Source organism: Vulpes lagopus, chromosome 8 (genome assembly GCF_018345385.1).
Source record: "Vulpes lagopus strain Blue_001 chromosome 8, ASM1834538v1, whole genome shotgun sequence".
NCBI classification, from domain to species: domain Eukaryota; kingdom Metazoa; phylum Chordata; class Mammalia; order Carnivora; family Canidae; genus Vulpes; species Vulpes lagopus.
In genome coordinates this window covers 97,343,429-97,358,955 of record NC_054831.1, presented here as the reverse complement: position 1 = coordinate 97,358,955, position 15,527 = coordinate 97,343,429, and the positions used below count along the sequence as shown (strand labels likewise).

Here is a 15,527-nt window from a genome sequence, read left to right as displayed (position 1 = left end):
GCAGCCCCAGTGGCCCAGCAGTTTGGCGCCGCCTTCAGCCCAGGGTGTGATCCTGAAGACCCAGGATCAAGTCCCACATCAGGCTCTCTGCATGGAGCCTGCTTCTCCCTCTGCCTGTGTCTGTGCCTCTCCTTCCCTCCCTCCCTCCCTCTCTGTCTCTCTCTCTGTCATGAATAAATAAATGAATTCTTTATAAAAAATAAATAAAATAAAACTTAAAAGATCCTAAGCATTTCCCTGACAGCCCAGCAGTACACACTCGTTTGGAAGAATTTTATTTTTTTTTAATTTTATTTATTTATTCATGAGAGAGACAGAGAAAGCAGCAGAGACATAGGCAGAGGGAGAAGCAGGCTCTACACAGGGAGCCTGATGTGGGACTTGATCCTGGGACCCCGGGATCATGCCCTGAGCCGAAGGCAGATAGATGCTCAACCGCTGAGCCACCAAGGCGTCCCGGAAGAACTCTTTTAAACACTAAAATGCTTCTATTTTTGCCACTTTCAGTGAAAAGCTTTCTCAAAATAATTAACTGCCTTATTTTTTTTTAAGATTTTATTTATTTATTCATGAGAGACACAGAGAAAGAGAGGCAGAGACACAGGGCAGAGGGAGAAGCAGGCTCCTCACAGGAAGCCCGATGTGGGAATCAGTCCCAGGGCCTCCAGGATCAAGCCCTGAGCCAAAGTCAGATGCTCAACCGCTAAGCCACCCAGGCGCCTCTGCCTTCTTAAATGTAACATACCAACCATCACTAAATAGTAAGTGTGTTACATCAAGCCCATGGTATCATACTATCTGAGATGAAAGACCACACTCATCTTCTAAATCGAAGGGGCCATGACAACATAGTCAAACCCCATGACTGCAGGATCTCCCTCATAAGATTCATCTAAGATAGAGAGACAAAGTGTTTAAAACATGAAGAAAAAAAAAGGGGGCCATTTACATGTGGCTCACTGGATCCAAAATTTATTTCAACAGTATTGGGGACACAAAGGTTCCAACATGCCATCTAAATTCAAAGTCACTCCACCAATATTTGGGCTTCTTCCCAGCAAAGAGAAATAATACCCATCAGGGCCAAAATGGTCACCTGTAATCTTAACATTTCTTAAACCCTGTTGTCTCATGACTTCATGTTCAACTGAACAACAGTAAAGCAACTGTTCAAACTGCTGTGCTGGAGTGGTAGTATTCTTTTACCCTTGTGAATCTTTCCTCCCTGCCTAGACTCTCAGGGCTATGTACACTTTTCACTACCACACTTGATCTAAAAACTATCATTTGGAAGATTTTCTGTCAAGAATGATCAGAGATTCTCTGTTGTAGCAAAAACAAGATTTTAACAGTATAAACCTGATCCCTATCTGGCAAATTTTTAAGAGAATTTTATTTATGTATTTGTTTGTTTGTTTATCTATCTGAGAGAAAGTGAGCGAGAGAGGAAGAGAGAGAGAGAGCGCACATAAGCAAGGGAAGGAGTAGACGGGGAGAAGGCGGCTGTCTGCTGAGCAGGAAGCCTGAGGCAGGCTCAACCGCAGGACGTCAGGATCATGACATGAGCCAAAGGTAGACACTTAACCCACTGAGCCACCCAGGTGGCCCTGGCAATTTTGTTAAGTATCATTAAAGTGGTAGTTTTTCCATCAGTCTTTCTAAGGACTTTAGCATTTGTTTCATGTTTTCTAAGTAAGATGATTATATTACTTGAACAGTCCCAAAAGCCACTGGCATGTGTAAGAAAAAATTCTTATACATCATTAAGTACAAGATGAAAAGAAGAAATGTTACAATAACACTGTTATGCTAGTCATCAACCTTTCCAGGCCTTCACCTACTCAAAACAGGGTCATGATTTCACTTATGACTACAGCCAGCTGCTAGAGTGAAAAAGCCACACTGCCCTCCAACTCCATCCTCTGCCTGTCACCATTCCCCCACCTCCCAAAGCTGAAGGTGCAGTTCCAAGCTGCCCAGATCTTTAACCTAATGGGGAGGTGACACTCCTCAGCTGCCTAGTCTCTCTGCTGACTGTAGTTATTTGAGCACTATGCTTCAAACTTGAAAAGAAAAAAATTCTAAACAGAAACAAAATATAGGTTATCTGAAACTTTTTAAAAATAAGATAAACTCATTCTTACATTATAAAACTAAATTATACTTTCAAATAATAGTCTCAATCAGTAAGCACATTATTTTCCCTGTGTGTCCATTTTGGATACACTATTTACTTACTTATTTCAGATTAAGAACTGCATCCATAGCTTTGAATTTAGAGAATCTTTGCCTGGAGGAAAACCTCCAGAAAGGTGTTTCGAGGTTAAAGAAATTATACTGAGCATGTTATTTGAAAGTAAAACCAGTATGCTGTTTAAAAATAAGTCTATCAGGGCGCCTGGGTGGCTCAGCTGGTTATATATCTGCCTTCGACTTGGGTCATGATTCCAGGGTCCTGGGATCCGGCCCCGCATCGGGCTCTGGGAGCCTGCTTCTCCCTCTCCCTCTGCCTCTCCTCCCCTGGCTTGTGCTCTCTCTCTTGCTTTTGGATACCCTCTATTTCAGTTCATTGCAAATTAGCTCTTTAACTTCCTATTTACCCCCTCACCAACCCCAAACATTAAATTTCTTCACAGAAGGCATCCTAACTTTACTGCATTTGGTATAATACTTTTAGGAAACTGGGGGGAAAAATGCTAGAGAAAGAGAGAATTGTTACCTCTCTTAGAGTCCAGTTAATTTTGTCACTATCTGCTGTGTAACTATATGAAAGTACCTAATCACAAATAAAAAACACATCTCAAGATTATCGATGCTGATGGGAGTGTCAAAGGCAAGGGCAGTAGAGTACTCACATAATCCCTTTGCAAAAATATCAGAGAAGAGTTGAGGTGGAAAAGGATTATATCTCTTTCAGCTCCAAAATACAGCTGTATATTCTGGCTATTTTTATCACCAAAGGACTGCTAACTCTAGGCAGAGTGAAGGAGAAGGTACGTAAGAGAGCAAGCAGGACCAACCACCACCAGACACCCTTGTCTATCAAATAAACAAGATGCTACTTAGTCTTGGCTGCATTCATCTGGAACAGAGCAGCTTTTGGCCTGCATTCCAGTTCTCATTTTCCTAAGCATATCTGTATCACTCTACTTTCTTTCCCTCAACAAAGAACAAAAAGTTTAGCAGGTGGACCTTTACTGGTGTAACACATGTTAGTTATAACCAACTTCATCTGTTATATGGAGAAAGATATCTGCATTCCACTTCTCCATGAAAAGCCCTACTAAATTTTACATTTATTTGGAATGAATTGTATTGCATTTATTTAGCAGTAAACTACATAATACACTGTGATGGAGAGATCTACTCACTCCACACTGCAGCGATGCCTCAACTGCTAAAGAAAAACAGTCCTTCTCATGGCACTCATTTGCTATATGCAGTTTCCAGCTGCACAACAGGGAAAAATATATTACTCTGATGATCAAAGACATAATACACTGTATGCTGGTATTCCACAGCCAAGAGGCCACATGTCACAGACTAGAACAAAATAAACTGCAGCAACTGTCTGTTCACCACTGAGGCATGTGTGTGCCTTCCTTCATGCTTTAAGATGAAGCCATGACATCCATCACAATGTTAGTTACTTTGAGCTCTTTGTCCAAGACATGTGTACCTAACTCTAAATAAACTCCGTATCATTCACAAAAGAAAATTCTGGAGAGGATTTTCACTTTAAAAAAAAATTGCAATGGTATTCTTTACATATTAAATCCTGCAATGACTCACTCCATAAGGAGCAGTAGAAGGTGTTTATGAACACACGAAAGAGTTTGTGCTTGTGGTGGTTATTCTAAAGTAGGGACTGGTTATTGCCGGCACAAAAACCAAAGGGAACAAAAGTCAACACTGAAGAAGACTTATGGTCAGTGCAGAGAGGTATATCTCCCTGGTTTCCAGCCAACATGTTCCAATAAACAAATATTCAGTACCTACTAAGTGCCAGAAAATCCTAGCCAGCTCAGCATTTCCTGCACTTCCACCCAGAAAGGACTCCTGATGCAATACACTCCATATCCTTGGTTTTGTCAAGATCTGAAGTCCTAAAAGCTGGAAATGGATATTACAGTACTAGTATTTTCAAAAATTAGTTTTATATATAGTAGGAAAACCATCCTACAGATGCTGTTAGGAACATTTTTCTGGAGCTCTACTTTTACGAGGAGATTTAACTGCTTACTGGATGTCCAAATGCTGGGAATCATTTAAAGCTCTACAAAATCTAGTGTGAGGATAGTGATAAACAGAACAAAATAGTTCCAAAGCTATTTAAAATCATAAAGAATAGAGATGCCTGGTGGCTCAGTGGTTGAGCATCTGCCTTCAGCTCAGGGCGTGGGATCCCAGGACCCTGGGATCAAGTCCCACATCAGGCTCCCCACAGGGAGCCTGCTTCTCCCTCTGTCTATGTCTCTGCCTCTCTCTGTGTGTTTCTCATGAGTAAATAAATAAAATCTTTAAAAATAATCAAAGAACAAACAAAGCCATCGTTTCATCTTAAACATCACACAAAAGGGGCTTGACAGTTTTGTTTGCTATCAGATGTAACTTGACATTTGTGTTGCTAAGAGTCCTTTTTCAAAGTGTACCCCTACTTTTAGTTCTTTTTGAGTAGCAATAACTGGATCTCCTACCTGCTGTAGGACCAGGACATGCTAATAACATCAAGATGCAGCTAATCATCCTTTCATGTTTGGTGTATCACCAGAGTGGAAAATTTTTTGTAGGGGGACATTTATTTTCTTGGGAAAATATTGTATATAGGAAGGTTCATATTGCTTTGTTCTAGCGTTTACTTGATATTCAACAAGGGTGGGTCCAAATAAAATCTATTTCTCAAAGATATCCCTCACAAGGCAAACACCAATGAAAATGAAAAATCCCTAAAAGAGCGGTTTCTCAGACATATAGTAGGAAAAAAAAGTTTCCATTTTTTGTGGTATCAAATTATTTTTGTCTTCATACAGTAACCAACTCAAAACAAGTCAAAGGACCTTCTGGAAAAATGAAAATGTAAAAGGCAATGCATTACTCGACCACAAGTAAATCCTTACAATTTTAAGAGGACAGTATACTTCTGTGCAGTCGTTTAGACCATAGAGATTTAAAAGAAAAAAGAAGCAATAAAACACACTTCACAAATCCAAAAGGTCAGACAGAAAAAGAATTCGCCAGACAGAAAAAGAATTCCTTCACAAGGTCTAACCCAAGAAATTATAACAAGAAATAACATTTCTGAATTGATAAACTGAAGATACAATGTTAACTTCTCAACTGTTCTACATCTACTTTTCTAATTTTTATTTGATTTTTATTATGACGTAAAATTGAAAAAATATTGAAAGCATGTGCTTGCCCCCCAGCTTCTCTCAAGGACACTTAATGGTTTCTTGTGAATCCTTCCAAAGATGCTGCATGCACATACATACAAGCAACATAAATGCTGGTATATTTTTATTCTCCCCTCTATTAAAATGGCAGCATAACCCACACCATTTTACATCTTTTTTTTTTCATTTAACAAATACCTACATTACTCCGCATCAGTACAGTTTTCCTCATTCTTTTTTACAACTGCACAATATTCCATTAGGTGGATGGACCATTAATTTATTTAGCCAGTCTTCTATAATGAACATTCAGGTTGTTTCCAATGTTTTGCTACTATAAACAATGCTTGAATACACTACTTCATTTCAATTTAGCATAAGCTAAATTCCTGGATACAGAACTGTTGGGTCAATGAAGGCTGTACATTTATAATTCTAACGTATGCTGTCAAATTATCCTCAATAAATAGTGTCCCAATTCATAATCCCACCAGCAACCTATGAGCGTCTTTCTCCACACCTATGCTAACAGTGTGTTAAATTTTTATTTTACCAATGTGATGGGAGTTATTTAAAGTGGTACCTAACACACTTTTAATTTGTATTTCCCATAAAATGAACACCTTTATATTTAGTGCCATCTGTAACTCATTTATGTAAAATCCCCATACATCCCTTTGCTCATTTTTCTACTGAATTGTTGGTCTTTTTCTTATTGATGTGTAGAAAAATTTTACATATTAAGAAAATTTGCCTCTAATCTTTGGTGAGTTAAATGATCTTTTGATCCTGCCTGTGTTAGTTTTTAATATGCAGAAACACTCTTTTTTTTTTTAATAAAGTCTAACTTACCTTTTCCTTTTCTTCTATTGCCTCAGAGTTATAAAGTTGGAAAAACCCTCTTCATTCTAAATTGTAAAAAATTTCTCTCTTATTTACTTCTATTTCTTTTGTAACTTTGCTTTTTACATTTAAAGCATGATCCACTTAAAATTCATTCCGGTCAAAGTATGTATTATAGATTCCATTTTATTTTCTTTTCCAGTTGGCTCCCCAGGTATGCCAACACCATTTACTGAATAAATTTCATCACTGATTTGAGATGCCAATTTTATCATGTCCTGTGTGTTTTGGGGTCTCTTTCCTGTACTCCTATTTTATTTCATTGATCTGTAGATCTATACATGTGCCTTCACCACACGGTTTTAATTAATGTGGCTAAATAATATCTTTCAACATCTTCTAGGGCTGGTTCCATCTCTCATTACTTTTCTTTTTTAGGATGTTCCTGGCCATTATTGTATGCATGTTTCTATATTAATTTTAGCATTTGTTCATCAAGTTAAAAAAAGTCCCGTTAGAATTTTTTTGGGGGGTTACTTCTAATTTACAGACAAAGTTAGGGAGCTTATTTACTTTTAAGAAACCACCCCAATAGCTGGCGATTTTGTTCCACTGAGTACTAATGGTGTGATTTGAGACTTAGTTAAAGCATTCATATTTCATATTAGCATGTCCCCAATCACAAGATAATGGTCGTCTTCACAGGTATTGGTGGTGTCTGGCATTAACCTTCCTTCTACAGACACAAGGGTTATATGAAAAATGTATGAATGCCAGAAGTACTGCTAAAATAGCACATTCATGGAGTTTATCCATAAATTAAACATATATAGGAAATTATTCCATGGTCACATGTTTTCTTAACATGGAAGCTGAAGACACAAGTGTAAAGACCTGAAAAAGACCTCTACAGATGATCCAGACCAGGTTCTAAGCAATCTTTTCTTCAAAACCTATCACTCCTATCATAATGGTTTATTTTATGGACTGTTTCCTAATTTCCCATTCAAAGGACACTCTAAATTGGAAAATCATGTCTATTCTACCCCAGCATTCCTATGGAATTGTTACCAGATGTACATATATCTTTTACCATCATGTAGTTGGAAGCAAAAGTAATGATGGATGGGAGCAAAAAGTTGAGAGAAACAGTATTTTATATTAACATTTACAAAATTATAAACACCTTGACATACACTATCTCATTTGATATACATATGCATATGCCTAAACATGAAAAATACATAAAAATGAAGAATAATTGTATAAGCAGTATTTTAAAACCAAAATATTCATTTCTACTATATCCTGAAATTTTAATGCTACAAATCTTAGAAATCAAAAGAGAAACATGTTCTCTCTGCTGAAAGGTGGGGGGAACAAGATATAAGATTAAAGATGTATGCAGGGCCTGATCACAAAGAGCCTTAAAGACAATAGTTAAGAATTTTAGACTGTGCCTTAAAGAAATTTAAATACACAAAAAATATTGACCATAGCTGCTTTTTAAAAATTATCTGCATACAGTATAGAGGATGGGCTATCTGTAGTATGGCACAGGAAGACAGAAAAGCTATAGCAATGAACCAGACCGGTAATGGTTGGACTTAGGGTAGTAGCAGTAGTGATGAAGAAAGGATTTGTTTTAGAGATACTGAAGAGTTAAAAATGGTAAGACATGAGGCAGCCCCGGTGGCACAGCGGTTTAGTGCCGCCTGCAGCCTGCGGTGTGATCCTGGAGACCCGGGATCAAGTCCCACGTCGGGCTCCCTGCATGGAGCCTGCTTCTCTCTCTGCCTGTGTCTCTGCCTCTCTTTCGCTCTCTCTGAATAAATAAATAAATAAATCTTTAAAAAAAAAAAAAGGTAAGACACTGATGACTTAGGAAGTAAAGACATCCAGTAAACAGACTAGACTCATGAGAATAAACATTTCAAGCAGGTATGTGTAGTTTTGAGAGTAGGTAGGTAAGAGTAGGAAAAGGGCCCAAAAAGAGAGGTAGAAGGCGACCCAGCAAAGAGGAGTGGAGTTAACCAGAGAGGCAAGAGGAAACCAGGAGGGCTTAGATTTATAAAAGTCAAATAAAGACTATGTTACAAGAAAGAGCAGTCAGGCCAGCTTCAGTGGGTGTTGTTCAGCTGTCAAAAAGGATAAAGTGAGGCAGCCCGGGTGGCTCAGCGGTTTAGTGCCACCTTCAGCCCAGGGTGTGATCCTGGGGACCCAGGATCAAGTCCTGTGTTGAGCTCCCTGCATGAAGCCTGCTCCTGCCTGTGTCTCTGCCTCTCTCTCTCTTGCTGTGTGTCTCTCAACAATAAATGAATAAAATCTTAAAAAAAAAAAAAAAAAGAATAAAGAATGAGAAGAGTCCATTGCATTTAGTTATACTGGTATTCTTAACAACTACAGCTTGGGTGGAGTGATGGGACAAAGACCAGAGTGTAAAGGACTGAAGAAAGAAGTAGGAGGTGAAGCAATGGGAACGTTATCACTCTTTTAAGAAATCTGGACATGTAAAAAAAAAAAAAAAAAAAAAAAAAACAAAGAAGTTACTGATGGAAAGAATGAAGTGGGAAGGCTGAGTGTCAAAGGAGATTTTTTTTAAGATTTTATGTATTTATTCCAGGGTGGGGCAGGGGCAGAGGGGGAAAAGAGCAGAGGGAGAGAGACAAGCCGACTCAGTGCTGAGCAGACCACCTGACGCGGGGTTCGATCACAGGACCCAGAGATCTTTACCTGAGCCAAACCAGAGGCTTAACTGACTGAGTCACCAGGCACCCCAAAGGACAATTTTCTTTTAAGGTGGAAAAGTCTTCCCTGTGTTTCAACAACAGTAGTAAGTCTTCCCTGTGTATGCACAATGGTAATAAGGAAAAAAGAATATTCCTTCCTTTCCATAATGCCTCCAAATTAACAAAGGAAACAGCTTGGATTGCTGCTCATTTCTGGGGATGGTCTGTCTTTAAGGTAGTGAGAAATATTAGCCATCAAAAAATGGAATTTATTTGCTCCTAAAGGTCTCATATATCAACAAAAAATATCAACAATAAATCTCTAAAAAAGAAAAAAAAAATCAATCCAAAAATCTTTTATGCAGACACAATAGAGTTCGTAAGAGAGGTCTGCTTACATTTAAATTTTAACAGAACTTTAGGATGTTTGCAACAAAAGAGTAATGGAAGTAAAAGTTTATATATATTCCCTATGTTCAACCAGTACTCAAAATAATCACACGAAGGAAAATAATCTGTAAACCCAATAGGTCAACTTCCTCTGATTCTTCCACAGATTAAAGGTTTTACAGATGCCTTGAAATAAAAGGAAACTGATGATTTCATGAATGGTTTGGTTATTTACACCCCTTGAGGCTCATACACAGCACAACTAATGGTTTTGCCTTGAGGCAAGAGATTTAACATATTGCCCTCCTAATTGCTCCCTGAACACTACACAAGGCCACGTGTTTCTGAAGTACAGATTCCTATATAAAACCCACCTTCAGGAAAAAAAAAAAAAAATCAAAGAGAAATATCTCACCAAATACTCCTGAACCAATAAAAGTGTTTTTAATACTCAAAATTTAACAAATCACCATATCAAACATTAGCTGATACAGTAGCTGATACAGCTAATAAAATTCTGGTTCTCTGATCTGGTTCTTTTCTAAAATAAAAGTGACTTAAGTGAACACATTAACAAACTTCTGGACATTTAGCTGTACTACAAATACAGTGCCAATTTCAAAATTTCAAATGGGAGAAACTTTATTTATAAGGGCTGAAAATATAAAATTTTGGTAAAAGATAAAATAATTTTTTAAAGGAGAACAAAAACAGAAATAAGTTTTAAACTTCTGGAAAGGTGAAAAATATTCCCTATATTCAGAGAAGAAATCACAATGGAAAATCATTTAAATTCCTAAAAATTAAAAAAATCTTCCAAATGTCCAAAATGGGCAACTAAAATCTTGGCAAGATGATAGCACCTGCCCAACACTGCTGACTCTTGAAGGCAGGTGACATTTGTCTCCAGAGTTCATGCTCTCCACCACTGTGCCCCTTTATTCAATCTTAATCAACACGTGAAGAGGATAAGAATAAAATTCATGAAATAGGAAATGTGACAAATAAGCAAACTTATCGGAAAATATTTAACTTCCTGAGTAACCCGAAATTTTCACATTAAAACAATAGGTAGTAACTTGCTTTGGGCAAACTTGATAACTTGCAAAATTGGTAAAAATATACAACCACAGTAATATCTAGAACTGGTAACTGAGGTGTGAAACTGGCAAGGAATTGGGCAATATGCACAAAAAAGCCGTAAAAACATCCACATGCCCTTTGGTCCAGTTTCTTCTCCTAAAAGTCCACTTTTAGAGCTTTTTCTAAAATTCTAATTTTTTCCAAGTTTTCATTTTAAGAATAATTGTCCGAAAAGCATCTTTGTGTCTATCTTTGTGTCCCACTCCAAGGGGGGAAAAAATTAAAATATGGACAGAGTAGAAGGGGGTCCTTGCTGCATAGACACAAAAAGAGCTGGATACAAAAATGTGCATTAGATGGAAACCCTTTTTAATGCACAGAAAAATACAAAAAAAGAAAAACACTAAAGCTGAGTACGGCTGGTCAATGTGATGGTACGGAATTTTCTTCCCCGCTATCTTACAAAAATTCCAAAATGCAGTTTAATTACTTCTATTATTTTAATAAAGCTTTGAAAAATGGGTGATCCACAGACCTTTTGCAAATTTACAATATAAGAACAGAAATCGAAGTGTTCTTTAAATTCTTCTCCCAAAACTGAAAATGTACAATAAAGATGCCTCAGCTACATTGTTACATATGATCCAAGTTCCACTGTACAGAGTTTGCAAAAAACGGCTGATTGTGAGCTTACTTAGGGCCTTAGAAGTTATTTCGCTAGTAATTTTACTTTAAATGCAGTAGGAAAGCCATTTGAATTTTAAGCCGGTGTGTTTTATTATCTGATTTATGCTAGTCTGTCCATGTTTTACTTTGGTTTGGTGGGTTTTTTTGGTTTGGTTTGGTTTTGTAATAACTGACATCCTAAATACTTAGCAAAATCTTTGCTGGAAAAGAAGTACTTACACTAAGAAAGAATTAACTTCATTAGATAAAAACCGTATTTAACAGTATTTTATTTATTTTTTAACAATATTTTAAATCTTAATAATGTCTCCTCTACTAGACTGGCAGTTCCTGAGACCACAGGAATTTTATCTTAATTTAGCAGGGTGGCTGGTGCTTGCACAAGCATACAGAGCTATGCTTGAGGAGGGGAAAATCTAATGTCCCCTAAGTCAGGATAATCACAAATCACATAAGCACATAGGCTGTCCGAATCCAAAGACACCTATGTATAGTATTAAAACATTTCTGAAATAACTGGATGTGCCACCCAAAACACTAAACCAAAAATTTCAGCCAAACCTCCACGTCACCTAAACCTGACATGAGGAAGACTCAGTTCTAGCCAACCATAAATGAACACATTTATTACAAGAGACTTTGAGAACTGTCTCTTTCATGTACTATATAAAATGGTGGTTAATACAGAATGCTCATTTAATAAAGTTTAATCCAATGATGAAATTATTTCCTTCTGCAACAGTAACTTACACTTTCACTTACCTATGCCCAAAGACCTTTTGATTGTTGTATGAGATAAATTCAATGGGGAATGAGAGATTTAGCTCCCCAAGAACTGCCACATTTATTACTAAAACCACTGGGTCTTCAGATCTTAGAATACAGGGATCTATATCCAGTACCCAAGGAAGAGATGCCGTATCGCTAAAACCACCAACAGACATTGGTACAGCATTTAAAAGCTTTAAAAAGTCACCATATATAGAATATTATCGGATAGCTAAAATGTATCTAGACCTTTCTTTATAGCGCTCTCTCAAGGTGCTTCCTTCTCACATTATACGCCATCTGGCATTCCAATCAGCCTTTTAAGTTAAGCAAGGCAGGTATTAGATGATGAAACTGAGGCTCAGAAAGCTTAAGTGATTTCCCAAAGCTCACACAGCTATTATATGGCAAAGCAGAAAGTACACTTTGGAGTGAAGGACACTCTTGCCTGCCTCTCCGCTCCATGCCAGAGCTCCCTCAGAGAGCTAGCCAACTTGCATCTTGTGCAGGCAATGTGATCAAAGGGAAACTTTATGATGACATCCCAGATATACATCCTTTCTTGGTAGCCAGCCAGCAGTAAGAGTTGTTTCATCTACTGACACACATAATAGAAAACCCACAGTTCTTTACCCAAAAGGCAAACTGGTAATTAAAAAGGTAAGCCTCCTACTGAGCGAAAGCCCAGACTTTTTTTTAAGGATTTATTTAAAAGTTCAGGAGTGAACATCATAAAGGAAAATCAAAGACAGACCTCTCAAGGGTTTTGTTTCCCCCTTCTTTTCTAATGTTTACATCAAGCAAAACATCTCAATATCTAAAATGGCAATGCCAATTATCCTTATTTTGATAAATGATGACCTCTTAATAAGCATTAACACTTTTTAAAGATTTTAAGTGAGTAATATGTTTCTAGAATTTATTAAACATCTATCTTTTTAAATATAAAGGATTACTGGTGCATCTGCTGGGAATCATTAGTAATTGTATTTTATATAAACTATAGCTATAGTGTTTTGAGCTCTCAACATGTGCTGTCGAGAAATAACTGGGTTGTTTACATACAAAGTCCCACTGAATCCTCACAACAACCCTATGATGTAAGTACAAACAACTTTAAAATCTGTAGGGGCCCCTGGGTGGCTCAGAGATCTGCCTTTGGTGCAGGTGGTGATGCAGGCCTGGAAGGCCTGGTCCACCTTGACATCAAGCCTGCCAACACCTTCCTGGGGCCCCGGGGCCGTTGCAAGCTGGGTGACTTTGGGCTGCTGGTTGAGCTGGGTACGTCTGGAGCTGGTGAGGCCCAGGAGGGAGACCCCCATTACATGGCCCCTGAGCTGCTGCAGGGCTCCTATGGGACAGCGGCCGATGTGTTTAGTCTGGGTCTCACCGTCCTGGAAGTGGCATGCAACATGGAGCTGCCCCACGGTGGGGAGGGCTGGCAGCAGCTTCGCCAGAGCTATCTGCCCCCCGAGTTCACTGCTGGCCTATCTTTCAAGCTGCGCTCTGTCTTCACCATGATGCTGGAACCTGACCCCAAGCTGCAGGCCACTGCTGAGGCCCTGCTGGCTCTGCCCATGCTCAGGCAGCCTCGGCCCTGGAGCATTCTGTGGTACCTCAGCCGAGGGTGGGCCCTGTGGCAGGCCCTGCTTTCCTTGCTGTGCTGGCTCTGGCACGGATTGGCTCACCCTGTCAGCTGGCTGCTGCCGCCGAGCCCACCAGCCACCCCACCTGGCTCCCCACCCTGCATCCTCATCTTGGACAGCAGCCTCTCCAGCAGCTGGGATGATGACAGCATGGGGCTCTCACTCTCTGCAGAGGCTGTCCTGGCCAGGGCTACTGGGAACACCTCCACCCCCCGCAGTGGCTCCCCCGCCCCCCAGAACAGGCACACACTGAGGGATGCTCTGGACCTGAGTGACATTGACTCCGAGCCCCCTAGGGGCTCCTTCCCCTCCTTCAAACCTCAGAACCTTCTCAGTCTGTTTGAGGACTCACTGGGCCCAGGCTGAGTCCACAAGCCAGCCTTGGCGCTTTTAACCTTTTAGCCACACCCCCCCCCCAATCCTCCTGGAGGCGGGGTTCCCTCTGGGAACTCCACTGGTGCCTCCTGCCTACCCATGTCTAACAAAATATATTTGAATCTTGGGGGAAAAAAAAATCCTGGATCCCCAAGGGGACCTATGTCTCTGCCTCTCTCTGGGTCTCTCATGAATAAACAGATAAAATCTTTTAAAAAAATGAAAAGTATCTACTGTAGTATTTTATAAATATAGAAATGGAGGCAATGAACATTGTTAATAAGTCAGAAAGTATCCGAACTGGAATTTGAAGCTGGAAAGTCTAACCACTACATTATAACTGTCCGTGCTCTGCCTGTCGTCTTCTGGGGACTGGAGATTATGGGAAAGGCATGAACTCCGGAATCCGACTACCTAGGTTCAAATCCTAGCTTCCGTGCTTAATGAGTCTTGGAAAAGCTAGAGAAAATCTCTCATTTTCTTGGCTACAAAATGAACATAAGGGCTGATAAAACCACTCTTGCATCATGCGCTGTTAGGAGGAGAGCATGTAACGCCTTAATAAACAGAACTGGCTCAAACAGAGGACTCAAAAATCAGTAAGCAATAACACAGTGATCCTTCAAGGAACAGTGAGGTGGTTGGGGCTTTGGTCCCACACCAAACAGCCTCAAAATGCTTTTGCTGAGTTCTTGAATTCTTTTTCTTTTTTAAGGTTTTAAACTTTCTCAAGCTATCACTTTCTTGAGCTGCTAAGAGGCCTGTATGGGGTGCGCATCCCCTTCTCCCTTCCCCTCTTCTACACCTCCTTCAAATATACTGTAAACTAGAAAGCTAAATAGCCAGACTTTCTTAAATGATTTAAGACTTAATTTATTATTATTTATTTGAGAGAGCACACACACACAGAGTAGGGAGAAAGGAAGAGGGAGAGGAAAGGCAGAGAATCTCAGATTCATGCTGAGCATGGAGCCTGACACAAGGCTCAATCCCATGGCCATGAGATCACAACCCAAGATGAAACCAAGAGTTGAACCAAGCTCAACCACATGAGCCACCCAGGTGCCCCTAAATGATTTCTAAGTAAGAATATCCAGGTTGTAAAAGAGGATTCAGGATCTCCTAATAATTATTTAAGAGGAAAAACTTCAGTGCTTTGTAACATCTGGTTTTAGAGTTCTGTTTTTGCTTATTCTGCTTCTTTGTAATTTTCAAGAGTGTAAGAATACTGTGTGTTTCAGACCTACAGAGGAGCAGGGTCTTGCACACTGGATGTGACTCTGCTACTATTACATCAAATCAGATACACAAGACAGTGAGGGATGGCAGCTGCAGGCTAGGACACCGCACTGCCCGAAACCGTCCTCAAAAGCATAAACAACCCTTTTCCTTTGGCTAAGGGCCAGGGGAGATTAGAGGTGACAGCTAATGTAAGATAGGGCTTGGGGTCTGAGGTGCTGTACTGGAGAGGAACTAAGTCATCTAGAAAACTCCCTCATCTCAGACACATCTGTCTGCCTGGGGCGACTGCCAGATATTGGGGGGGGGGGGGGGGGGTGAGGGGCTTGACACAACAACTTTTCTCCACCTCAACCCAGTGCTGTGTGCACATG

The 15,527-nt window shown here is 39.6% G+C and overlaps 2 protein-coding genes across 2 annotated transcripts in view; one reads left to right on the top strand and one right to left on the bottom strand.

Annotated features, from left to right (window-relative positions):
• Positions 1-15,527, bottom strand: part of ZSWIM6 (zinc finger SWIM-type containing 6) — a 193,952-nt gene that overhangs the window by 143,418 nt on the left and 35,007 nt on the right. The window lies entirely within an intron of this gene.
• LOC121496974 (membrane-associated tyrosine- and threonine-specific cdc2-inhibitory kinase-like) lies at positions 12,357-14,070 on the top strand. Its single transcript, XM_041765917.1, has 2 exons — positions 12,357-12,472; positions 12,900-14,070. The coding sequence occupies exons 1-2, from the start codon at positions 12,357-12,359 to the stop codon at positions 13,903-13,905; spliced, it is 1,122 nt and encodes a 373-aa protein (XP_041621851.1). The 3' UTR covers positions 13,906-14,070.

Coding starts and splice junctions, on each gene's coding strand:
- LOC121496974 (XM_041765917.1), top strand. CDS start 12,357: ATGCCAGAGCTCCCTCAGAGAGCTAGCCAACTTGCATCTTGTGCAGGC. Junction 12,473..12,899: donor TTCTTGGTAGCCAGCCAGCA/GTAAGAGTTGTT, acceptor TATAAACTATAG/CTATAGTGTTTTGAGCTCTC.